Source organism: Ruditapes philippinarum, unplaced genomic scaffold, assembly GCF_026571515.1.
Source record: "Ruditapes philippinarum isolate M1 unplaced genomic scaffold, ASM2657151v2 ctg176_1_1_1_1, whole genome shotgun sequence".
Taxonomy (NCBI): domain Eukaryota; kingdom Metazoa; phylum Mollusca; class Bivalvia; order Venerida; family Veneridae; genus Ruditapes; species Ruditapes philippinarum.
In genome coordinates, this window is record NW_026864115.1 from 526,538 (window position 1) to 554,250 (window position 27,713).

A 27,713-nucleotide genomic window follows, 5' to 3' on the forward strand; every position below is an offset into this window, starting at 1 on the left:
ATACTATGTAGAAATTTTGTGAACGCAACTTCTCTTAAACCGGATGGCAGATTTTGCTTAAACTTCCAGGGATGAACAACCTTAATGTGTAGATGGTAGTAAAGGAAGGAATTTTCGCTGCGACCAAATTTAATAGAATTATGGCCCTTTGTTGATTTTTTCACTATATACAGTACTATGTAGAAATTTTGGGAACGCAACTTCTCTTAATGGATGTCAGATTTTGCGTAAACTTCCAGGGATGAACAACCTTAATGTGTAGATGGTAGTAAAGGAAGGAATATTTTTGCTGCGACCAAATGTAACAGAATTATGGCCCTTTGTTGATTTTTAGTTTTCAACTTGTGGCACATGTAGTCCAAAAAATATTTGACCTAGAGTCATAAGATTGACAGAACAGTGGCGTGAGGGGGCATCAGTGTCCTATGGACACATTTCTAGTATTTTGGTTATTTTGTACAAAAAAGATTATTCTGGAAAAGCAAGGTGAATGATCTGAAATTTTGTGCCTAAACCTATGTTATTGGTATAGAACTTTATCAAATGGCTTTAAAATCTTTCCAAAAAAAAAAATTAAAAAAAATCCAGTCCCATTTCAAAAAAAACACTGCGGTAGCCATTTAATTGAATAGATTTATATGTCAGAATAAGCTGTTCACAAAATCTAGTCAAAATGCAGGACTCTTTCTATGGAGGTTGCCCATTCTTCATGCTGGTGGCATATGCTAGATACACAATTGTTAAAGTGAAACACAAGTTTAGTTGTGTTTAGAGTTTGTATTATTAGTTATACCCCCGCACAACAAAGTTGTAAGGGGGGTATACTGGAATCAGCTTGTCCGTCCGTCCGTCCGTCCGTCCGTCCGGCCGTCCGTCCGTCGGTTTTTTCTTGTCCGCCCAATAACTTAAGATTCCTTTGACCCTTAGTCTTCATATTTGGCATGGAGGTTAGTCATGATTAGTAGATGACCCCTATTGATTTTGAGGTCACTAGTCAAAGGTCAAGGTCACCAGGGGCCTTGACTTCAAAAAGCTTGGTCCGCCCAATAATTTAAGATTCCTTTGACCCTTAGTCTTCATATTTGGCATGGAGGTTAGTCATGATTAGTAGATGACCCCTATTGATTTTGAGGTCACTAGGTCAAAGGTCAAGGTCACAGGGCCTTGACTTCAAAAAGCTTGTCGCCCCAATAACTTAAGATTCCTTTGACCCACAGTCTTCATATTTGGCATGGAGGTTAGTCATGATTAGTAGATGACCCCTATTGACTTTGAGGTCACCAGGTCAAAGGTCAAGGTCACAGGGGCCTTGACTTCAGAAAGCTTGTCCGCCCTATAACTTAAGATTCCTTTGACCCACAGTTTCATATTTGGCATGGAGGTTAGTCATTGATTAGTAGATGACCCTATTGATTTTGAGGTCACCAGGGGTCAAAGGTCAAGGTCACAGGGGCCTTGACTTCAAAAAGCTTGTCCGCCAATAACTTAAGATTCCTTTGACCCACAGGTCTTCATAATTTGGAATGGAGGTTAGTCATGATTAGTAGATGACCCCTATTGTTTTTGAGGTCACCAGGTCAAAGGTCAAGGTCACAGGACTTTGACTTCAAAAAGTTTGTCTGCCAATAACTTTAGATTCCTTTGACCCACAGTCTTTATATTGGCATGGATGTTGATCATGATTAGTAGATGACCCCTTTTGATTTTGAGGTCACTGGATCAAAGGTCAAGGTCATAGGGACTTTGACTTCAAAAAGTTTGTCCACCCATTAACTTAAGATTCCTTTGACCCACAGTCTTCATATTTGGCATGGATGTTGATCATGACTATAAGGTGACCCCTATTGATTTTGAGGTCACTGGGTCAAAGGTCAAGGTCACAGGGACCTTGACAAAAAAAAGCTTTTCTTCTCAATTGCTAAAGAATGTCCTGTCCGCAATGTATTGATTTTGACATTTTCACATTTGAAGCATGTAGAATACATAACTTAGCAATGCACTGGCTTAGTAACCTCAGATTTGGCAGGGAGGTTGTCCTTGAGCTCTAAATGGCCACTGTTGATTCTGACAAAGTGGTATGGGGGGGTATTCACGCCATGATAGTGGCAGTTCTAGTTTATACAGAAATTATTCTTGTTTGATTGTCTAGGAAGTTACATGTATAAGGTATAAGCTTAAAGAAACCCTCAATTCTATTCCTAGAATCAATCAGTACTGAGCAATGAGTGTAAAGTTTCTTGCTCTAGGAAACAATGTCCTGCTCCTGATAGGGGTTTGAACCCATTCAGCCTGCAATCCTTAGATAAGTAGTCTGACAAATTTACCACTCGGCAGTCAGTCATGCCACATATATTATTTATTGATTTTCTTATTTTAGACTTTTTAAGTATTTAACAAGACTTTAAATTTAAAATAGACCAACATTTATATACTCATTTATTTTCATTAGAGTTCCATATAAATCAGTTGTTTTCATTTGTCTCAGGTTGTTACATAGGATGCTGCCTTTGGAATAGAACATACTGATTAACAAAGAGGGACAAAAGGAGTTGCTTGAAACAGGTACATAAATGCTTTAAGAAAGCTTTGTTTTCTTTATATGTGTGTTTAGGGAGCATGCATTTATAACCATAAATTGAAATTCAAGATGCAACTCTGCATTTACTTAAGATATTTCCAAAGTGAGGGCACACAAAGTAAATGCATGATGAGATCATGTTTACTGGAGACCATTCATTTAACAAGTACATGTAGATACTGAAAACATGTGTGTTTTAATTGATTGGTTAATTAATAACATACATGTTAATACACTGACCCCTACTTGGTTTGACCATTTCCCTTTTTAAACAAAATGGATTCCAAAGTAGATAAAGATCTTAACATAATTACAGTCAGGCAAAGCAGTGCAATTATCATGAATATCATTTAATGTTTTGTTGTAGTAAATATAGAAATCAATTAGATATCATTGTAATGTACCTTGGCCTAGTAAGAATATTTTTAATAGTTATATGTCAACTAAGAACAAGAAAAAAATATGTAATATTGCTAAATCAAGAACATTAAAAATGATTTTATGTTAAGTAACAATACTCTGGAAAATATAACTAGTTTTTAAATGTTTGAAAATAATTATTATGATATTTTATATGATGTTTGTATGCTTTTGTATATATTATATATGTTTGTCTTTGCCATATATGTTTATTGTAAATATGGCCAAAGACATTTCACATGATGTCGATAACCAATAAATTTTGAAACCTTTGAATCATGATACTGGAACAAATTAATTGTTATGCTTTATTGGGGGGGGGGGGGGGGGGGGACAACAAAACAATATTTTACATAAATGATCAGTTAGGAGATAAGAACTAAATACAATGTAGCCTGTAAAATGATAACACAAAGGGCATGTTAATTATTTAAATGATTTGTATTGTCTGACTAAACAGTTTTAGAATGGTGCAGGGAATCATTGAAAATTGACATAATATTGTAAAAGTTGGGTTGTTGATTATAGTTTACCCTCAGATCACAGCAGTAAGCCTCTTTGAATTCACCAGAGCACAGTTCAGCCAGGTATGCTTGTCAAGCTGTTTACCAGTACTAGTTGCCGTACTAGTTGCCTTCACTTTCTCAAGGAACTAATATACTTCTGTACATGCCTAAGTGGTCATCATCTGAAAATAGCGTCTGGCCACACATGCAATGGCACAGCGCTAATTACGTAGAAAAGGATTTCATGAAAAAGTGACTTAAGGAAGACTCACTGTAATGCTTTTCCACCAAAAAATTCTAACATCAGCCAATATCATAGAAGATCAGTTTTTTCCGGAATTTTATTTTTTCAAAACCTTGGGCATTCGATTATTAACAATCACTTATCCTATATCGCTTTGTACTAAATTTTGGTTGTAAACAGTAAAAGATTATTGAATTTGTGAAAAATAAGTTTGTGAAAAATAACCTTCTGGAAGTGATTGATTTATTAGGATATTGGCTGATGTTAGAAATTTTTGGGCGGGAAAGCATTACAGTAAGACAATATTAAACTGTGCAGGAATCAAACCCAAGTCATCCAACGCATTAACAGAACATATGTACTTTATTTCTGACTTGGGCTTCACGCCCACCATCATAACATACATATACATATATATTTATTACAGTTATGGAGAGGGGTTGTGACAATAAAGCCTGTTATTTTGTGACAATGGCATGGCACTAACACATGTGGCATTTAAAGGCCATTTGATTTGATGTCTTTGTATTTGAAGAAAAGGTCATTTAATTTGGAAATTTTAATTATTTTGCAGTAGTTTACTGTAACATACCATTTAAACATTTGCTGCTTTGTTGACTTTGTATATATTTACATCAATTAGATGATTAAATTATTACTCCGTTCAGATTTCTTTTGATGTTTGCATTATTTTAATATCTTGATTAGATTATGAAAAACAGATAACTAAAAACGGCATGATACAGGCTTTAAATGGAAACAAAATATTAATATAAATTTTAAATTGAGTGTTTAATAATAATTTTTTACTTATTTAATGCAAGAATTTAGAAAGTTAAAAAAGCATGAAATATATTTAAGGCTATCAGCTATTTATCATAATTTATTATTAACAGTTTTTCTTCAATGGATAATTGAATACATTAGGTTAGATAATTGGATAATTAATTTTTTTGGTAAGATATGTCAAACCAGTATCTCGGTTTTTGATCATGTTTCGCATTTGTTTGGTCCCTTTTATGTTGGTATATATAAAGTTGGTATTTACATTTGAATACACAAAATAATGTATGGAATGTCTAAACAGACATGTTTGATATTTTGTTTGATCAAAAGCCCTAATAATCAGGTCTTTAATCTCTGATACATATCTTCAGACTAGCCAAATTATTGTTCATTTACCGCATTAAAGCACTATTTGTAAAAATCAAAATGTAAACTTAGTCTTCATGTTGTGGATCAGTGCAAAAACGAGATATGTGCTCTCTTGTAAATGGAATGCAATGATAATAGCTTACAGAATTTCGAGCCTTCTGTTTGCCAATTGATAATGTTAGAAATGGCCTATTTCCTGTTGAAATCTGTACAGAGATAGGGCAGTTTAGGAAATATGACAAAAATGCAGACAAGCGTACACTGGAATGTATTTATTTGCCCCAGGTATGTGGAGAAAGATAGGTGGTTATGGAAGTCAACAGTGAAAAGTATGGTATGTTTGACTGCAGGCTAAAAACTAAGTTAATAATATTTGGCCTTACTTCAATAAATGTGTAACAATTGCTAGTTAGTTATTTGAGAGAGTAGAAACTGTGCAAAAGGTAGTTTTCTACTCCTTGATGAGGAATTTCGATAGGTGCTCCAAACGCAAAGGAATATTGATTATGTGAATGAGGCTGGCACATGTGCTGGACGTTTATTGCCGTATAATTCTTAATTTTCGACTATTTTCGTTGTAAGTCATAAAGTTTTAGATCTAAGTCATAATCATGAACAGGTTTTGAAGAAGAAATAGAAATACTTGTTATGAAGGATTAAAGGCTGAAAATAAAGAATTACGGATTACAGTATTTCATCTGATGTTAGAAAATAATAATAAAAGAACGGAGATAATTGTTTGGATGCTGAAATTATGATGAAATAGTGTCTAATTTTGGATTACATTTGTGGAATATTAGAGAAGAAATTATATTCACGGATTGAAAAAAACAATGCATTTAGAAGTAACGCAGAATTATCCAGCTTTTGTACTTGACGATGGTGAGAGGTCGCCAACTTACGCAAATCTTCGAAACATAAAGTTATTGAGCCAAAGCAATAATAATTCAGGTAAATAATATCAAAGAGTGATAATAATATTATATAAATTTAAATGTTTTTTGTTTTTGTTTTTTTTTCAATTTTAATTTAGGTGAAAAATGATATTTTGGTATTAGCAATCTTGCATAATTTACCAATATATGTGTTCAATGGACTTAAATTGTGTTTAATTTAAAACTTTTAATATTTATAAATGTCCCAGTGGTATATAATTGGTAAATATGAGGAATTTCTGACAAAAAGAATAGAAATATAATAGTATTTAAGAATACAGGACCTTGTCAATTAGACAGCACAGATGGCCAGTAAGTGACGTGGGTCTATCAAAGGCATTTCCCATCCCTAGACAAAGAAATAGAAAGAGTTCTAATTAATCCTCTTTAAGATAGATTAAAATGATCATAGATAATTATATTTAGATGAGATAAGGTATATTAATTTTATAAATGTTTAATATGAATATAAATAAGGAAATTGTGTACAAGAGACTCGGCCGAAATATTTGTGTTAATTTATTTTTATAAAATTTGAAAACTTTTTTTTCCATATTATTAAATTTAGAGCAATTTGTGTAGAACTTTACCTCAAAAGAAACATATAAAATACAATATCAGAGTGGCTCACTAATGAATGTTAAAATATTTTTCTTTGTTTGGTATCATTTGAAATATTCATATATAATTTTGAACAAATTCAATTTTCTGTCAATTATTTTGTTGCCTAGTAAGCGCTTCCAAATGGAAAATAATTATGTTATGTTTAAAGGTTATAATTTATAATAAATTTCTAAGATTTTCTCACCAGCCCCTTTGACATTTCCATGTATCTTTATTTATTATTTCTTGATAATTATTTTTTTTAAAAAAGAAACAACTACTAAGATGACTAAATAACACAAAAACGACTCAAAAAAGTTTGATTATTAATATCTTTTTGTTTCTTTTAACAATTTAGTTACCAACTTGAGGTAGGGCAACTAAAATTCAAACAATGTTGGTGTGGTTTATATTTGAGAAATTCATTATTTTCTTGTGTTTTTAGATTTTCTGATTTTAGGCTGATTTATATAATAAAATGCTTATTTGATTTTACCAGCTTCCCAATTTATGATAGAAGTAAATGTAATTTATTAATGTCTTTGTACGCCAAATATAGGTATATGATGGATGTAACTTTAACCCGCAGGAAAAAAAGTTAATGTTGAAAGAAATATTATCGCATATTAATGGTTTTACACGACTACGTGACTTCCCGCATAATTTGCACTAAAAACAGTAATTTCACCTAATTTTGTAATTAAGTCGGTGAGCGCGGCCGTTTTCCATTCATAATAATCTAGGTATAATAGTAGTTAACTACATTTTTACGACGTTCACTACATTCCTTTGTCCAAATAAGGACTTGCCGTCGGCAATTTGATATATATGAATACATTTATATGGTGTAGTATAATACATTTATTTCACATTCTATTCAGGAAAAAATTACCCCTCGGGATTTATCGACATTTGACCTATGCGGCAAAATATTTCATCATTTAATTTTATTCAAGTTGCGGGTTTCCAAACAAGATCTGATTTCTGATTTCATTTTTTTTTTTACATAAAGCATTCCCTGTAAGCAATTGAACAATGTAAATACATGAAATGATGTAATGTATCACACAGTAAGTTAATTATTAAAATGTCTAATGAAGTTTATGAGTTTTTAATATTCATAAATGATTCATTTGTCAAATATAATTATTTATTTTTGAGAGTGACTGCATGTATAATTTATGGTGTTAATATTTAAAGCATTAATCATAGTTATTTCTCTCAAAATAACTATGATATCATAACATTACTGGCCTTGAAAAGTGCATCTTTAAATAGAATAATCTTTAGAATTCGTTTTTAAGCAATAACAAAAAAATCAGAAATTCAGTTTATTTTTATATTTTGGATACATTTTGAAATTAAAATATCACATTATATTAAATTGATCAAGACTATATTTCTTACTTTAAGTAACAGTCTGTTTATTACTTAAAAATTGCAGATTTGTAACAGTTTTGTTCTTAAATCCACATGAAACTTAATCCAGACAATTTAACATACCTAATAATGTAATTGTCCATATTTCATAATAATCTGATTTCATTGATGCAAATTTTGATATTGCTGTTCAACAGTTCCAACTTTGTCAATACAAAAAAAAATTTCTTTCGTAAGTATTATCTTTAGGTAATATTGCAGTTATAAACCAAAGTTTTGGGGGCTTTTTTCTGCCTGTTTGTCCATCCAGGGCTTATGTTCATTTTTGGGCTCTTAACTTGTCATTTTTTACCCAAAATCAATGGAACAGCTTTCAAATTGGTATTTTTCCCCAATTTCAATGTAAAATTTGCCAAATTGGTGGCCCAAAATTAATGTAAAATCATTTAAATTGGTCATTTTCCCCAAAATCAATGTAAAAGCTGTCAAGTTGGTCATGATTTTCCCCAAAATCAAAGTAAAAGCCTTCAAACAGGTATTTTTCCAAAACTTTATGTAAAATGTTGAAGACAATGACTGTGAAAACCATCAAATTTGTCATTTTATTCGAAATCAATGTAATAGTGGTCATTTTTTCCAAAATCACTTGAGATGGGCCTCTATTGTGTTTCCAAAACAACAGCACTTAATGATAGATAACTGTGATAAGTATAAAGATATATATGTTTTAGTTGAGTTGGATGGGGGGGGGGGGGGAATAAGATATGGAATCTTGAAATAAAATAAAATGGAAGCATAAAAAGTTGATGTTTACTTTGATGAGAGGGTGGAGGAATGTTAATTGAAGAATGATAATAGGTGCAGCTGTTAGAATTTGTACATTTCTCCCTTATAATGAATGAAATATTTTACTCTTGTAAAACAATTTACTCTGGGAATGCTTGCCAAGAAATACCAATGCACACCATGCCTTATCATTAAAAAAATTTTATGATGTACCCTGTACTACCTGAGTATCAAGCCATATACTATAGCCTGTATATCCATGGTGTCTGACAGCTCTACAGATCATATAATTATCTTTGTTATGCCCCCACAATGTGGGAGCATATAGCGTTGCACTTGTCCGTCCGTCCGTCCGTCCGTCAGTCCGAGCAAACATTTGATATTTATGAGCTTCATTCCGTAGTTAAATAAAGAACAAAAGCTCATAAAATTCAAATTAAGAGCTATTTTTTTTATTTTAGGAGCTGATTTTGCTTATGGACTTTGGTCCAGGTGTAGTTTATGAGCTGATTTACCTCTTAAATATCAAAAGTTGGTACGTCCGTCCGTCAGTCCGTCCGTCCGTACGTCCCGAAATCTTGTGAATGCAACTCCTCTTAAACCGGATGGCAGATTTTGCTCAAACTTACAGGGATGAACAACCTTAATGTGTAGATGGTAGTAAAGGAAGGAATTTTCGCTGCGACTAAATTTAACAGAATTATGGCCCTTTGTTGATTTTTTCACTAGATACTATGTAGAAATTTTGTCCTCTTAAACCGGATGGCAGATTTTGCTTAAACTTACAGAGATGAACAACCTTAATGTGTAGATGGTAGTAAAGGAAAGAATTTTTGCTGCGACCAAATTTAACAGAATTATGGCCCTTTGTTGATTTTTTCACTATATACTATGTAGAAATTTTGTGAACGCAACTCCTCTTAAACCGGATGGCAGATTTTGCTTAAACTTACAGGGATGAACAACTTACAGGTGTAGATGGTAGTAAAGGAAGGAATTTTTGCTGCGACCAAATTTTACAGAATTATGGTCCTTTGTTGATTTTTTCACTATATACTATGTAGAAATTTTGTGAATGCAACTCCTCTTAAACCGGATGGCAGATTTTGCTTAGACTTCCAGGGATGAACAACCTTAATGTGTAGATGGTAGTAAAGAAAGGAATTTTTGCTGCAACCAAATTTAACAGAATTATGGCTCTTTGTTGATTTTTTCATTATATACTATGTAGAAATTTTGTGAACGCAACTCCTCTTAAACCGGATGGCAGATTTTGCTTAAACTTCCAGGGATTAACAACCTTAATGTGTAGATGGTAGTAAAGGAAGGAATTTTTGCTTCGACCAAATTTAACAGAATTATGGCCCTTTGTTGATTTTTAGTTTTCAACTTGTGGCACATGTAGTCCAAAAAATATTTGACCTAGAGTCATAAGATTGACAGAACAGTGGCGTGTGGGGGCATCCGTGTCCTATGGACACATTTCTAGTTTAATTTTAGTATTTTGATTTAAATTCCAAGTTTATACAGAGTTTAGGGTATGTTAATATGATTATTCAGGAAGCTATATGAATATAGACATTCTCAAATCATTTCCTGAAAGCAGCCAGTATTATTAAGCAATGAAAAGTTTCTTGTTCACAGTTTCTTGCTTCAAAGAAACAAAGGCTTGCCCTTGATGAGTTTGAACCTTATATTAACCAGTCAGCAATCTTTTAGATTATGAGTCCAACTTGTTAACAATAATAATTGAGAAGTTTCAAATTCAAATCGGGGAAAGTTCATTACCACAAATTTAGGTTGGGGTTAACAAGTTACAATATAACCTAAACCAAATATGGCAAGCATTTGCCACCTGGAAAATAGGTTAGTAATAGAGCCAGGCCGGCTTGCACATTTGTGTAGTTTGACCATGCAGGCTCTATATTGTTGGCTGTCCAAGTTCAAATTTTGTTCATCTTGATATCCCTAAAATAGTTAATGGACAGTTCCAATATGGAAGCCTGAAAAGTCCATTTAAAAAATTCTGTAGGTTAACTTAACAGATGTCTTGACATTATCTGATAAGGATTGGTTGGAATGCTGAATATTTTGTTTTCTTTTTGTTGATGTGTTGTTGTTTATTGTTGTTTATTCTGATGAAAATTCCATAATTTTAATTTCTAATTATAGCTCATAAATATTTGAAATGTTGCCAAATATGATAACGGATCTATGATTTATAAATTGGTAATGTTCACACCAGAGAATTTAAACATATGAGCCGCATCACGACAAAACCAACATAGTGTGTTTGCGACCAGCATGGATCCAGACCAGCCTGCGCATCTGCGCAGTCTGATCAGGATCCATGCTGTTCGCTATCAGTTTCTCTACTTGTAATAGGGTTGGTAAGCGAACAGCATGGAACCTGGTCTGGATCCATGCTGGTCGCATACCCATTATGTTGGTTTTGTTGTGACGCGGCTCATATATTAATTCTGCATGATCAATTTATAACTGCTTTAATTTATTGGATGTTGTATTTGATTGTTTAAAATAAAGTCTTGTTTTATTTATTTTTTTCGTAAATCTGCAGGAAGGTATGTATGGTTGACAGGTCAACATTCAATCCCTTGTCCAGAAATAACTATTTCCTTAAAGTTGTCATCATCTGTTTTTAGATGTATTTATGCAATGTTGACAGTTTTAGGCGGTTTGAATAAAGTGTCAAAGAAATTTTTCGTTTGGTTTTATGTAATAAAGGTTTTAAGGTCTTGGCTAAATTTGTGTTTACATATTTTAATTATGGATGAAGAAACAAATAAATGTTTACTTAACATGAGTTTTATAATGTTTGATTAATGGTTTCAGAGTAATTGTTTGATTGTTTGTCATTTGAAGAAAGTAGCACTAAATGTCAAAGTATTTGTTATATAAACATAACAGAATGTGAACAAAGTAGTATTTTGACTTACATACTTACAACACTACTTTAAAACTGAACTTACATTGCCAAAAGGTAGTAAAAGAAAGAATGTATTTGACCAATGAGTAACTTTTTGGAGGAAACTATGAAAATGCACCAAACATTTTTTCAAAAGCATTTATAGAGAAACAAGAATGAAATTGTTTTTTGGGCATTATAGGCCTTTAAGAAAAAGCTTTTTTGTTGTTTGTTAACAGTTGGTGTAATTTCTTAATTGTAAATATCTCTGATTAACATTCTTTGTCAGATAGAATAATTTAATTATCATTATCCGTAATATATCTGATCTAATTGATAGTGCATTACAATTTATTATCCTTACTAATGACATGTGTGTATGTCTTTAGATAATGCACAAAGATGATAAATTATTCGCATTCCTTTGTAGATTATACTTATTACTAAAATCTAACCAAGTGTAAAATCATCTCATAAACCTATTAACATTCCCTGTGAACATAATTTCACAAACTTTCAAATAGTTTATGATTGATGATAAAAGACATGTGTTAAAATCTATGTCCCACTTGACCTTTTGTTTAATTAACATACCTTTTGTCTGATTTGTATATCTTTTGTCTAATTAGCATACTTGCGACAAACACAAGCACCTATAATTGTCATTGAAACGCCACTCTCAGCTTATTCCTTGATTGTTATTACATAAGTTTGGATGATTGAAAATCAGACTGCTTTGTCGCTTTAATTTCCGAAGAATTTTTCATAACAAAAGACCATTAGTAAATATTTTGGATTAAAGATTGGTTTTAAGACCTAAGTTGGACAAAAAGGACTAGACAGAAAACTTTGACTTATTATTTAAAAAATAATAAAATGCAATGGATGTGTAAAAAAGGCTTCACTTGTAAAAGGAATAAACTGCAGTGAATTTGTAAAAAATAATTCATTTGTGAACTTATAATACCATACTTTTATTTAAGTAAAATTTCAAGTTCTATTCAGTTGTGTCAAATTGTTGGATTTAAATACAAAAATGGTGGCAACACTATTTGTTGGTAAGAATAATATTACTTTTTTATTTGAGAAAAAAAAATATTTTGGGGATATACTGACACATTTTGTTGCATGCAAAAAAAGTCAAATAATAAAAATGAAGAGAAAAAAATTGGATATAAAACTGAAGAAGAAAAAAAATTGATATCTGAAAAAAAAGTGCAAATTTGGTTTGATATGCATGGTGTATGAAATTATTCTCATAATTTTGTATGATAACATTTTTGATTTATATCAAAGGTATTTAAATAGCTGTGAAAATATGTGTTGAAAGAATGTATGTTTGAAGTAGGTACATAATGTTTTAATGCCCTCAGATCCCAACAACAGGTAATAATTGTGTAACATATTTGCAAGTCTCAGATAAGCATCTGTTTCCACATTTGGTATAACCCTATTACATTATCATATGATCATGTTGCATTCATTGTCATGTTTTTGTTACAATCATATCTGTCAAATACATCAAAAGCCTATGTCACAGTGCCAGAGGCGTATTAATCTACAAGGACTATTTACTTAAACTATTTTATCACAAAGTATCACACACACATTAAATAAAATCACCTGACAGCTGCTTGTCTTTAATAGATGCACCAAGGTGTCAAATTTGGTGTAACAATACCAAATAATCGGATGAAAAGAATTTCATACATTCCGACTGCCTTTGTTACACAGAATACTAGGCCACTAGGGTCATTAGATCCAGTAACAAATAACTATTTTCTGGATGATCTGTTGAGATAAAGAAGTATAAAAATACCTCGGAAATAAAACACATGAATATTGTGAATACATGAATGATTTGGTGAGATAGATGTATTATAAAGATGCCAATGCTCAAGTTATATTCATAAGGTAGGAATGCAATGATTACCGGTTGGGAAAATTATTTACACACATTACGGATTGGAAGATAGGTTTAGTTTAAAGCTGGAGGAAACATTACGTGGATGAGTCATCAGCCTGATTTTTGGATAATTTATAAATGTAATTTGTTGTTAATCTTGCTTTTTTTTATGTCAAACAAATAATGTGTTTAGCACTTAATTATACACATGTGATTTTGTTGTAAATTTGAACTTTTTTTTTTTAATTGATCTTTGGATATTTTCTCAGAAAGTGTATAGAAGTGTGGTAGTGGTTATGTTTGGAATATATATTTGGAGGAAAAGGTTGGTTTTAGAGCAAAATTGATGAAAAAAGCTACCCTTACTTACATGTATGATTGTAAGAGTTTTGTGTAAAATGAATGTTGTTGTTGGATGGATTGATGAATTGCCACAGACATTGTATAAAAAGAGTCTCTTTTAAGCTGGTATTTTAATTGAAGTAGAAAATGTACGATAATGGTTTTATAGCAAAATATTCGAGACTTGTCTGCGTTTATAATAAAGCTTTTATGATATTTCTACACTTTATTGCATATTTTATTACGATGAGATATTTCAATAGCATACTGATTGCATATTTTATAACCGTAAAGTATTTAGATAACATGCCATACAGGTTTTAAGTTTTTTGCTCGGCGCGAAGTTGTGGACACGTGATTCCGCAAATCGACGAGCCAACAAAATGAGCAATGATTTAGATTCAGTATCACATGATATTACAAGTTTCGTAAGGAATTTCTTTTATCTAGTCTTACCGATTCAAGGGCCACTTCACTTGTTTTGTCACGAGTGTATACTTGATTCGTTGTAATTTGATAGCACGTCGATCATGGAATGCGACTTATTGACATACCGTAAAACGATTATGCTACCACTTGTTAGGGGTGTAACAATACAGCAAAAACCGTATTGCAATATATTGCCATTTTGCTGAAGCGTATTGCAATATATTGCAATACGTATTGTCGTGTATATGTTTTGATGTTAAGATGTAGTAACATTCATATATTATTGTTATATGTAAATTATGTATATATTTTAGTAGAAACTTAATAAAAATGTAAGGAATAAATAGAAAGTAGTGTCACACAATTTGATTAACAAAACTAGTCGCTTGTGACCATTCACATCTGGGCCGCTTATGTAAATTATTTGGCCGCTTATTGACTTTTAAGTGTACTAGTTGTCGGATACTTTTATCTTACGTTGGCGCCAACAAAGTTCGCAAATTAAAGATTTTATGTGAAATTTGTACAAAATTAGAAGGCAATTAATTGAAAATTATGAGTTTTATAAAATACCGGTTTTCCAAAAATCGTACCGCGGTACGAAATTTATTTTTTCATATTGCAATATATCGGTATTCCGGTAAACCGTTACACCCTTACCACTTGTGTCATAATTAATGCCCTATATTTTTTAAGAAAAGGTAACACTGTCATGTTTAAGTTAAAAGGCCCTTGGAGAGTGATTTGAAGTCCTTACATTTTGAGTTTTTTTCTTCTTCTTTAATGTTAATGGCAAACTTTATTTTTCTTAATTGAATACATAATGACTTTTTTTCAGTTATGCACTTTATTTAATTAATGGGTTAGAGTAATTTCATTATCAATGAAATTCATTTTTCTGTCTTTTAGCATTTATTTGAGACTTAATTTATATGAATTTAATTTTAAATTGTCGCAAATTTCATCATTTCTTTTTTTTTTGCAGTCACCTTTGTTTACTTGAACAGTTACGGTTTCTGTACGAAAATTCAGTCGTAAAACTCCGATGGCATTCACCTTTTCAAATATTTGAATAAATTTATATCAATACAGAAAAGTTTGATAACAAAACTTTTGAAACGTGTCAATAAACATCCCAAATATTTGCGTGTTTATCGCTCGCTTATTTTGTACCCCACTGCGTTGGCAAATAACCAGCAAATTCCTGGGTTATCAGACCTTAACGATATCTAACACGCGGTCTTTTTTAAGAGCACTTGTAGCGTAACAATTAAATTTGCCACTATCATAAACAGTTTGGCATCTGAATTGAACGGAACGCCACTGTCTTTGAAATTCATTGATTTCAGATCAGGGATTAGAGATTTGCGTCACCCTAAGTAGATTTTTGACACTGGTTCAAAAGACGGAAAATATTTGTACCCAGTCATTGTTATGCTATTTCGATATTACAGGGGGGCTTAGTAGTTAAGCAGTGTTTGGCTGTAATTTTGATTATTTACACATTGTCAATTCATAGGTTAAGGAAGGATTTCACATTGTTACGAGGATTATTATTACTGTATAAGCAGAATAAAAATTATGTGTAATTAGGAAGTGTTAAAACGCATTTTGTTATTAAAAGGTCTTAGTGGATTTATCAAGTTAAACGTTACCTAAAATGCTGTTGGATAATTTGAACGAGGATTTAGAAGGAATTTACGGCTGTTCTAGTCAAAACGGTATAAAGACTTGATTTGTAAAATAGTTGTTAAAAACACTGAAATTATGAATATTTAAGTGGAGACAAGTGTAAATATAAAATGAAATAACAGGATTATATATTATTAGTGTTTTTAAAAAAGGAGTAAAATATTGTAAAATTAATTCCAACTGATTTCTTTGTTTTGGTTTTGAGAAAATAAAAATTTTATTTGTGATATTTACATGGCAGTGATATGTTACTGACATTCTTAAAAATTTCCAATCGATTTTGATGGCCAAATGTTAAAAGTAACCAAAAAAAAATAAATTGAAAATGTATGTGATATTTTACGGGTATGGATTATAAACTGATGGGCTAGAATCAATGTCCATTAATTTTTACATATTGTATGTTTTTGGACAATAATATAAAATTATAATTTTTATGATATTTTGTTTATTTACAGAGCTGCCAAGTAGTTTGAATAGCCCAGAGGAGTTCTATAAAGAAATACACAATATGTCCGGATTTCCCGAGCCTCCCCCCTACCCTGGACCTCCGAAACAAATTAACGCACAAGCAGGTATTTAAGAACATAATGATTTTAACATTCTTTATTGAAAAATAGTCGTCATCTTTAAAATTCGGTTAAAAGAAGAGGAAGTAAAAAAAAATGAATTACTTTTATGATGTAATAATATTATGTGCGTGAAGTATCAAGGTAGGTTTAGTGCCAAAATTTTGACAATGCCTTGTGGCTAATTATAGGTACTTAGGTCATCATTACGAAACATTCTTTAAAAAAATGTCTCCTAACCAATGGCAGTTGTTTATAAAAACACATTTTTGTGTAGGCGCCGAATTGTTATACTATATTGTAATAAGTTTGTAAATTATGAAAAATAATGGAGGACAACATTGTAACTGACAACTGAAGCATTAAGCCATTGTATTGTCACCTTTTATTTGGAAACAAAAAAAGCATAGACATGGAATTGTAAAACAGCGATGACCTTAGACTTACATTGTTTGAGTTTCTGTGCAGCAAATGTTTTTGCAAAATAAAAAAAAAAATAGGCGTAAACTGAGTCATCAGCCAAGAATACCTGGACGTAATTTTTATGAAGTTATAAGTTGTATAAGTTGACATGGCACTTGACATTGGAGAAATTATTACGTCCCTTTTATAGGATTTTCGTACTTTAAGGTTTAATGATACATTTATACCTCACACTCCTCGTATTTAATAAATATAAGTTTTGCTATAGGTTAATTGAAATTATAACAGCGTTTTGTTTTTTATTTGTTAATTACCTTGATTTGCTTTAAGTGTTGAGTAGATGCAGAAGAAGTAATTTGTTGTTCTGTAAATTATGGTATTTTGTATTTCCTCAGGTCTCCATCAGAGTTTCTCTGGGAGTGAAGGAAGTACCGATGTGTCCGTGTCCTCCACAGAAAATTTGCCGACGTGCATTCGTCAAGAACCACAAGGGGAGGAAACTCAGCTGCCACAGACTTGTATCTCTTATGATACCTGCGGTAGTAGTGAATATAGTATTATCGCAAGACTCGGGATGTCTACGTCAAGCATGGATGTTAAACCAGTGAATACTCCACAAATATACGTGACCGGAAATCCGGCAAACGTTCATGGACCTCATTTCGCGACTAGTCCCACGTCTACATGTGGCAGTCAAAAGCACAATCTTTATATGTCTAACGAAAGTGGATTTTCAAGTGCATCAACGTCCAGCTCAAAATTAACTCTTGGTGATAATTCAAATTTAAATAGTTCGTTCACATCCGGATATTCTTGTGATATGTCACCAAATGTTCCATCGAGACAGTCTATGTCAAACTTTTCATCACCAGCTAGTGTTTCATCCTATAATAGCAGTACTCTTTATGCAAATTTTCCTTACAGTGTTACCCAAGGTGTAATAGACCAATCTCATTTACATCAATTACCACAATTTGCAATGGCGCCACAGCCAAGTCAAATGGTACCGCAATATTTAACATCACTACCACCACCGCCAGAATATCCCGGAGCATACGATCCTAGGGAAGCTACTCGCAGGTCATACGAAATCATAGGAAAACCGGAAATTCCAGGGTCAAGATCACAACCGGAATTGAGTCATTTTGTTAACACAACAAATAGGCACTTGGGAATTGTTCACACTCCAGCTGGTTCAGGGTCAGACAGAGGCTCTCAACAGTCGTTAGAAGGGTACGTATTGTTTTACATTATTTTGGTGATTCCAACATGTAGACTGGTCTTTGCCTGAAGTAATATTACGTGGAAATTGCGAAGTGTCGCTTAATCACATACAAAATGAAAACCGTCACTGTAATGATGCAGTTGAATTTTACGAGAGTTGTTGAAATTACCAATTATAATGAATGTTGTTGTCAACTTTAATTGGCCATGTTTAATTTATATTAACGATAAGATATATTGTTATTGACATGATCTTGGTTCATTTTGGTAAAATGAATATGCCCTTGAAACAGCTGTCGTGAGCAGCTATCTAGTTTTTGTCAACCAGGCATGAATCATTCATTAAAGAAAAAACCCCAAACAGTTCATTGATGGAGAGGACTTAAAGAACTTGTAGATTATAATATATAGTGACAGATATGTTTGTATCTTGACTGATCTAGCATATTATTGATATAATGCTGTTTATAACTTTCATTACTGGCATATATTTATGACAAATTACATAAAGATAATTATTTAAAGAATTTGATGTGTACATTTGAAATAATTTCCATCAACCTGATGTGGTTCTTTGTCACAATGACAAACATAAAGCTTAATTAATGTCAGTGATTCTTTTACTCAACCATCGGAATGAAAATTTAGTTTCAATTGAAAATGGGGAAAATATTCAAGATGATTCAATTGGGAATTTACAGCGGGGTTATTAGGCCTACCTTTGACCTATAAATGAAAAAAAAACAAAAAAACAGACTCACAGAATGTTACTACCAGAAGGGGCCAGAAATAAAAATTATTTTCATTATAATTCTAATTTGAAAAAATTTCATAGTTAATTGTCAGAATTAAATCCTAAGTGCTTGATTTAATGACAATAATCTTGTATATGTCTTTGAGACTATAACATCACAAACTATTTCAAAAACTTAATTTTTTTATGGATTCAGAAAGATGATTTATTCAAAGCATAAAAGTTAAAACTATTTAGTCGATCAGAAGGTGTTGGACCATTAAACCTATTTTCGTTAACTATCCAATTAGCATACTTTTGATATGCCAATGTTGTTTACGATTGAAACCAAATCAAGAAGTCAACCTTGCGAAAATCAGCATAAATTTTGATACTTTCAATAAAGCACTCAAGTTTAAATATTTCCGAGTTCAAACTGTCGACAGAAATATAGTAGATCAACTGATTACCTTTTCAAGTGAATGTAAATTGCCGGGTTAAGAAGTGCGGGGTTTATAACGGGGAAGGGTCGTGGGTATGATATATTGGTTATTACGCAGGTACAGGGCAACGAGTTTGAATTTATTATAGAATATTTATTTTAAATAATGTAATAATGCACAATTAACATTCCTGCGAGGGGAAAACACCGTCCTGAATGAAGCATTATGTACGTAAATGATTTAAGGTTAGAGTCGTTCTGGCAGCAAATGTTTTGGTGGTTTAATAAACTTATACCAGGGTCAGATCTTATCTATATATCAATGGAATTTATTTCAATATTTTCAAAAACTTCTTTTTTTTTAAAAAAACAACACTTTTATGAGTTTACATTAGAAAATTAATATATTCTTCATTGTTTTTATTCAATTAACTTTTTTTTAAGGTCTGACTGGCTTTGTAGTTGTCTAAAGTTTATTTCTATTTATAGATAATGTATTGACTATTGTGATAAGTGGTGCTAAAACACAAAATGAAAAAAAAAAAGGTGCATAATTTATAAGATTTTAACTAGCCAGACTCACAAGCCAAAGAAATGCCTTCTGCCTATACATCAAAGGCTGCAGGTTCTTTTGATTGTAAACTATTTATAAAAAGATAGGTAAATAGTTTACATTCCTCTCAAAGATTCGTGAAATGATTAATGAGTGCTTGACAGACTGTGTACCAGTATTGGAGGTGGGGTAGAGATAATAACAAGGTAGTTAATCAGATTTTATAACCCAGTCTGCTGCCTACAATCATGACAGAGAGAGAGCTAGCTTTTACCTGTATTCAGAAGTTTTTTTTTTTGGTTTTTTTGTGGCTGTGGCATTCGGTAGCAAAAAAAACCCCAAAACATTCCTTATGTTTTCGCTACTTCATGACGCAGTGTTTGTCTAAACTGATGCAGATAAAGAAATTATATAAAAAAACACCCACTATATATAATAACCAGTGTTCCAAAAAAGGACCATTCTTAAAATGTACCCAGTAGAAATGCTGTTATGCATTTTTCCTGCCTTTGTGACTGTGAGGTTTAAGAGTAAAAGACACTATGCTATGTGCTATGCTATGCTGTTAAGAATAAAAGGCACTAAGACTAAGAGGAACCATGTGTTGATAATTGACAGGGTGGGGTAAGGAGTTTGGTAAGAGAGATTTCCTCAAGCTGCATGTTATATCTGTCAGTTTCATATAGGTGCTAGGTGCGTTAAAATGAAAGAAAATAAAAAGTAGAAATAAGTTGATTGATTATCATATGATATTTCAATTTTTTTATATGCCTAATGAGTGTCACGTTTATGCTTGCAGGTGCCTCGACCAGACCCGCTTCTCTTCTGATATAGATCACATAGCAGCTCAAGCTACACGAATGGTAGATTTTCTTACGGAGGAAAATAAAACGCTCCGAATGAAACTGTCGATGTATGATCACAAGGTCACAAAGTTGCAAAAGGTATGTTTTCCTGTCACGAAATTTATGCTCACAAAAAAAAAAAAAATGTAAAATGTAAAAATCAGTACAGTACAAAAATGAAATAAAGATAATTATAGTAACATTATAGACAGTGGATGCTGTACTTTTTCACATTAGACACTACTGCAGTACTACAACTATTTTGTTTCTAGAAATTGAAATATAGTTACTATAGTATACATTTTGGCAAAAGAGTCTTTGACTCATGAAATTCTGACCTTACTAAGAGTCCTATTAATTATATCGTATATAGTACACTGTTTCTGGTGTACTTTTCAGTACATCATTGAATTTCAGCCTTATATTTGAAAGTGTTATACACATTTAGACATTACATTGTGGCTTGTTTATTTCAGTTCGAACTTGAGATACAAAGAGTACATGAGGGGTACGAAGCACTCGTCAAATCCAACAAGAAACGCGAACAATTAGAATTAGCAATGAAGAAACGTCTAGAAGACGACCTTAAAAAGGTTAAGGCAATGAACTCTGGTTTAATACAGCAGTTACAGAACGCTGGTATTTCAGTTCCAGAAAATGTCATTTTGGCGTCGGTTGAACCGACCGACAGTAGTATGGCACATCTACTTGCTAAACGTAAGTTATATTTAGCACTGACACGACATTTATGCTTCTGCTGATGAATAATTTATGTGAAAATGCAGAGAATATTTGGAGCATTTCTTCTTTATTGGCATGCTTGTAGATTACATATATTCGTTTGTACCTAATAATAGGATCAGATTTGGAATAGAAAGGTTAATTTCGTGAAAAATTCTGCAATTCAGTTTCAATTTAACATGCAATTTCATAGATCATTTACTATAAAATATTTTGGAAAAAAGTTGTTCACCTGATTCAGATTGAAGCCAGAGAAAAATACAAGGCCTATGGCTGCTTTATTATTGCTTGCTCAATTGAAGCATTTTGAAATCCCTAAAATCAGTAATGAACTGTTCGAAATTTCAAAGCAAGGTGAATCCATTATTCAATTTTAGGAAAGGAAAGGTTTTTATGAATTGCAATTTTATCTGCTGTAAATGACAAGATGACAAAATTTAATGTATTTATGAATGAATAAAAGGAGGCCTTGTTTATAATAAATGATGTTTTTATTTTAATAATTCTACAGATAAAGAATTACTGAGTATAAAAGAGCGACAAGACATGGAGATTGAGGCTCATCGAGCAACCATCACGGAACAGCGGGCGCAAATTGAAATTCTACGTAATGTACAAGCGAATCAAGCTCGTATGGACGATGAGGTGAGGAGTCGCAAAATGATACAAATTTGTTTTAACGTGTTTTCAGTACTTTTTTAACACATTTTGGAATAATTATATTGTATTTATTGATCAAATAATGGTTACATATCAGGCAAATAAGCATATTAATTATCCAATCTTATTTAAGAATTATTTTTTTTTGTAAGTGGTTCATGTACTAGAAGGTATATAATTTACTTCTGCTAAATTTCAAATTGACTAAGTACATTCAAATTTATTAATTATTGCTTAAAAATCTAGATGCCTTGTTAATTTATACAATTTTATTTCTGATTCAGACTCACCGACAGCAAATCATTGCTGAATATGATGAACAGATTCAAAAAGAACTTTCTTCGATAAAAGCCGCGTACGAGAAGAAAGAACTAACCGAAAGGAGTATTCGTCAGAAATTAGAAAAGGACATGGATTACTGTCGACAAAACCACGGGCATCTGAGTGTGAAAGGCAGGAAAACCGATCCAAAGCGTGACATTAACGCAGATATCAAGAAAATGCTTGACGAGAAAGAGGCAAAAATTTTACAGCTAGAGAAAGAATTGATACAGGTAAGCCTGTCACTATGTGACACAACACACTATTGATATGTCATGTTTAAAATTACAGAGTTTTCAGCATTATACTTTTTTTTAGTGGTTTAAAAGATAAATGGTTAATCAAACTTGTAGGATTTTAGACTGAATTTTTAATTTTTTTATTCCGATAATCACAGTCAAATAATATTGTTATTTTGTTTTTGGTTAACAGTGGAAGGAACAACAGCTTGAAGAAAGTATTCGTAAAATAAAACTTCAAGAAGTTGAAACCGACACTTTGCCTCGCCTTCCAGCTTATGAACAAGCCACTACGACAAATATGAACACCACGGAAACACTAATCCATGAAGCCAAAAACGATAAATTAAGACAAATGGAGGAAATTTATCAAGCAAATGTGAAAGTTGCTGAGCTGGAAGCTAGGTAAAAAAACTACATAACTTATCAATCCCAGAAATATTTTAGTAAAGAGAGCTGCATTAATTAAGTTAGGGTAATGACTGATAAATTTGCTGTAAAGAGAATTTGATGTATTACAGGTGCATCATTTAATATGAAAATCATGAGAAACACATCTGTAATGGGTGTAGATTTAGTGTTTTATTGCCTATTAAAACTTTCTGTAATTAACACACTTTCTTACATATCAAAATAACTTTGCTATTTGTTTTTGTTTTAAGTTTATCTGGCATAAAATTTCAGACACAAAATACCGGCTAATTAATATGGCGTTTCCTTTATATGAAATTTTACACTTTCTGCAAAAAGATACGCAGCCATCTGTTTTAGAAATAAAAGCAAAATAAAATTTTATATTACAAATTTTAATGTTTGCTTTCTTTGTTATTCATTACAAAGTGAATTAAAATGGTCATTTAAAATTTTTTTATTTTTTTGTCGTTTTCAGCGTGAAATCCTTACAGTCACAATTGAGTGAAAAGGAGGCGATGCTGCGAGTCTACCAACGGTCACCGATGACTCGTAGTAGTAGTGTTCACACAATATACTGTACACCAAAACATTCTCCTCGGCCTTCTCTAGTAGCGACTGGTTCATTAAGTCGACAACAGAGTCAGGAGGCTTCCGCGTTGTATGATGTCAAACATAAAAAACAGGGAGCACTAGCGCCCTTGAGTCCTACAGTAAAATGACACAGGACGAATTGTTCGAAAAAATACAAGGCCTTCAGACCACGGTAAGTTCCCTCATATATAAAATATGCATATAATTTGCAATGTGTTAATTTCTTTGGCATGAAAGATGTATTTTGGCTTTTTATTATTCTTAGTACTAAGACTTGCTTTATTCTGTTTAATATCTATTTCTAATTGGAAGACTCAATGTATTATTTTTAAGGTCTAATTTTGCTAAAGCAAGTGCTATGTAGTATGGTCTTCCATCATTTGCGGGCATAACTTGTGAAACAAGTTAACCTAGTCAGCTGTTCTGCTTATTTACAAATTTTGTGAACTTGAATTTATAAGCAATTTCATTATTCATGGAACAAAATATTTACGTTATTGTTACTTTTTCATTTCAGTCGAAGAGTAACTCGGACATTGATGAGAGTTCCGATATCTGGCAGGTCTGAACGGTTTGGACATCGCACCGGGCATCAAGTTGCCCAGCAAGAAATTCTTGTGTTCATGGAACAGGAACAAAGGGTGTGGTGGAGAGACTTTTCGCGATATCGGAATGTTTTTGTTGATAAAATATCTGGTAACCAAGCCTCAATGGATGGAAACCTAATCCATTTATAGGACAATGCTTGGCGGATGTGTTTTGTGGAATTTTTTGTGGAAAATTGTTACCCTGAACAATGACCGAGGGGAAGCAACTAGTGTTCAAACTTTGGTGAATGATTAATGTGACAGTTACTTCCCTTCTTTTGGATAACTTAACCAAAATGGTGATTACCTCCCTTGTTTGCAGTTATAAAGGAGAGATTTACAAAAAAAAAACTGAAGAAGAAAACTTTTGCCTAGCAACAGAAGCAGTTGCCAAGCAACCAGGATTACCAGAAAGCCTGTGATATTCACTTGTCCATAGGACATTAAAAAGTGCCAGTATATAATGAAATGTGAAACAATGTTGGTTACTAATATGTACATATATTTTTATATATATGGGGAAAAATGTGGCATTAGTGACATCTTACTATCATTTTACTATTCAAAAGTGATAGTCTGCAATAATAAGTTTGATAATAGATACTGAATATTTGTTTTTTTAATTGATTTGACAAATTGTACATATAAAACCCAATTGTCTTTCATACATTTGAGATGTGTTTTATAGTAATGTATCAGCTGAACTTTAGATCTGAACCTATATTTTCAGTGCCTTACAAAATCTAAACCATGTTTTATTCCTGCAATTTCAATTGTTAATAAATAGTATTAATGTTGTATAGCATACAGAACGATTTTCCTACATTCAACACTTTAACCTATTTCTAAATCCTAGGAAAAATGGTTTGAATCTTGTTTTAGAAATAAGCTTTGAAACTGAAGTTTATGAAAAGGCTCTTTGATATTTCCGATCTTGATTTAGATTGTCTCTTTAAATTAGAATGAACTTGAAGCCTGTGTGAAACCTGGATTAAAGACATGAATTTATTCACCCAGGCTTAACATAACAATTTAAGATTTCTTTAAGCATATCTGTAAACTCTTAATGAATTTATTGCATAAAAAATGTCAACTTCTCTCTTTATATCTATATTATGATCAAAAATGCAGTATAGATAAAGAGTGATAAACTGACAGATTTAATAAAATTGTTAAAACAGTTGCAGCATAATGGGGGATGTTTTGATATCAGATCATTATGCTTCACCACCCATGTCTTTCAAAACATTGAATGAGAGAGTGAGAGAGAAAAAATGGGAGAGATAAGGGAATAAAAGCGTCATTTATCATTTGAAAGGTTTAGAGAATAAATTATTCATCATATTGAATAATAATTATGCCTGCAACAGTTTTTATAATGTTTATTTCAGAACCAGCATTTAAAGAAGTGTTTAGTACTTTTGAATTTATTTTTTTCTTGCACAAGCGATATTGACAACGAGATGCAGTTTAGATTTTTTTATGTATTTATTGACTTCAATTCTCGGCCATTGCACAGTGCACTGTTAAAATTGATATTTATGTAACATGCATGTTTTTTAAACAATTTAACATGACAAGTATCTTTAGATACTGTACAGTTGCACCTTATTTTTTTGCACTGATCTAACAACGTCAGTTTTTGGGAATACTCCCCCTTTTTATCTGACTGATAAAAGCTTGAGTACACAATTTTTTTACACATCTTTATGAAAGGAGAATGTAAAATTGCAATATTTTTAGGGCGAAAATAAAAAGAAAAAATTTTAAGATATTGAAATGCTTTGTTGATGTTTTTATCATTCCAAGATCAAAACTTTGAGTAATAATGGTTACTTGTAAAAGTTGAGCAGTATAGATGGTGAATTTGCTGTATTACTGGTTACATATGTTTGTGGAGTGCAGTATAGATGATGGGATTTTTTTTTACACATTTATGATGGAATGTTAATGGATAATTCAGGGGCCTAGTGTTAGCTGTTAAAAATCTTCTAACGTCACTGTGAAGGCATTGAAGAAGTTATATTACAATCTAATTGTTTTCCCATGGCATCCTACAAAATTCCAATTGGATGAATCAACCAAAGTAAAAGTTTTAATGGTATATTCCAAAGGCTACAGCCTCAGTAAAAGTCTGGTTTGAAAACGCTAGTGTCTTAAGGATAGTTCAGTCTGTAATTTTGATACAAGATTCTTAATGTATTATTTGATTTTTTTTCTTTGTGATTTCAAATGAACAGACATGCCAGCTTATCCAAACTTAGAATAGCTGGGTCATATGTCAGCAAATTTTTAATGATGGCCGTTGTTTATTTATATCCTTTCGGCAGGTTAGATAAATTTTCTATTATGGTTAAGGAACTGTTTTATTACTGGAAACAAACTTTATTACAGACTTTAAAAAATAATTTACTGCATGTCTTAATGTTTCAAATAAAAACTTTCTCCCGTCAGTGCATATGATGATGATGTTTTATAGAAAATAAGTGGGTTCGTAAATTTTGAGTTGATTCCCAGGGAGGATGAGCGTATTCATCTGTTTGTTTTAAACATTTATTGTCAATAAATGTGTGCAATAAAAATCATGATATTTTGTGTTTAGATTTCAATGCAAAGTATTTGTTTAATGTAATATCATTTGTTATTGAATGATGCACATGTTGTATAAGTGTTGAATGTGGGCTGTAACTGGTTAATTCATCTGTTTAAATGTGAACTCTGTCTTGATATAAAAAAACTATTAAAAATATTCTCTTTTTTTCCCCCATTCTTATAAAGAAAGAGCGCAGGATAAAAATGACTCTTTGAATAGACAGGATTTTAAGTTATATTACAGCAATACAAAATTAGGAACTACACAATTTAGTAAATTGTAAATTATATTTAATATTTAATGTACATTATTATACTATTTCTTTTTTTTCTTTCTTATTTTTATTTATTTTAAACATAATTTTTGTGCTAAAATTTATTTTTTTGTAAAATATGGAAAAAATGAAAATTGTTTCATTATATATTATTTTTTTAACTTCTGTTTATTTATTATGAAAGGGAGAGATTTTCTCTTCATTTTTTTTTCTTCATTTTTTTTAAAGAAACAGTCCGTTTGTCATAATATATATGATGTTTTGAATGTGATTGGTTTTTTTTTTTTATACATTTACTAAGTAAATGTGTGGTGAAATATGTGTACATGTATACCCTAATGACCATTTATTTGACACTGTACACAAATTGAAATACATGGTTGTTATTATATTTTATGAACAAATAAAGTAATTTATTTGAATTAATCATGAATTTGTTATCGTTTAGTTTTAAAATGTTATAGATCTTTCACAGAAGCTGATGATCCATGTGCCTCCTTGTATTTCCAAATGTCAACTGTCACAAGCTTCAATCACAAAGTCACTATTAATAAAGATCAATAACCGTGACCGCAAGATAGCCAAATAAATATTTCAATAAA

The 27,713-nt window shown here is 31.8% G+C and overlaps 1 protein-coding gene across 1 annotated transcript; it reads left to right on the top strand.

Moving 5' to 3' along the window:
* The first annotated feature begins 5,217 nt into the window (after positions 1–5,217).
* LOC132724462 (angiomotin-like protein 1) lies at positions 5,218–27,537 on the top strand. Its single transcript, XM_060709332.1, has 10 exons — positions 5,218–5,854; positions 16,361–16,477; positions 17,290–18,127; positions 20,646–20,790; positions 21,168–21,408; positions 21,944–22,077; positions 22,377–22,646; positions 22,846–23,057; positions 23,542–23,829; positions 24,175–27,537. Exons 1-9 carry the CDS (start codon positions 5,737–5,739, stop codon positions 23,783–23,785), a joined length of 2,319 nt encoding a protein of 772 aa, XP_060565315.1. The 5' UTR covers positions 5,218–5,736; the 3' UTR covers positions 23,786–23,829; positions 24,175–27,537.
* Positions 27,538–27,713: the final 176 nt, after the last annotated feature.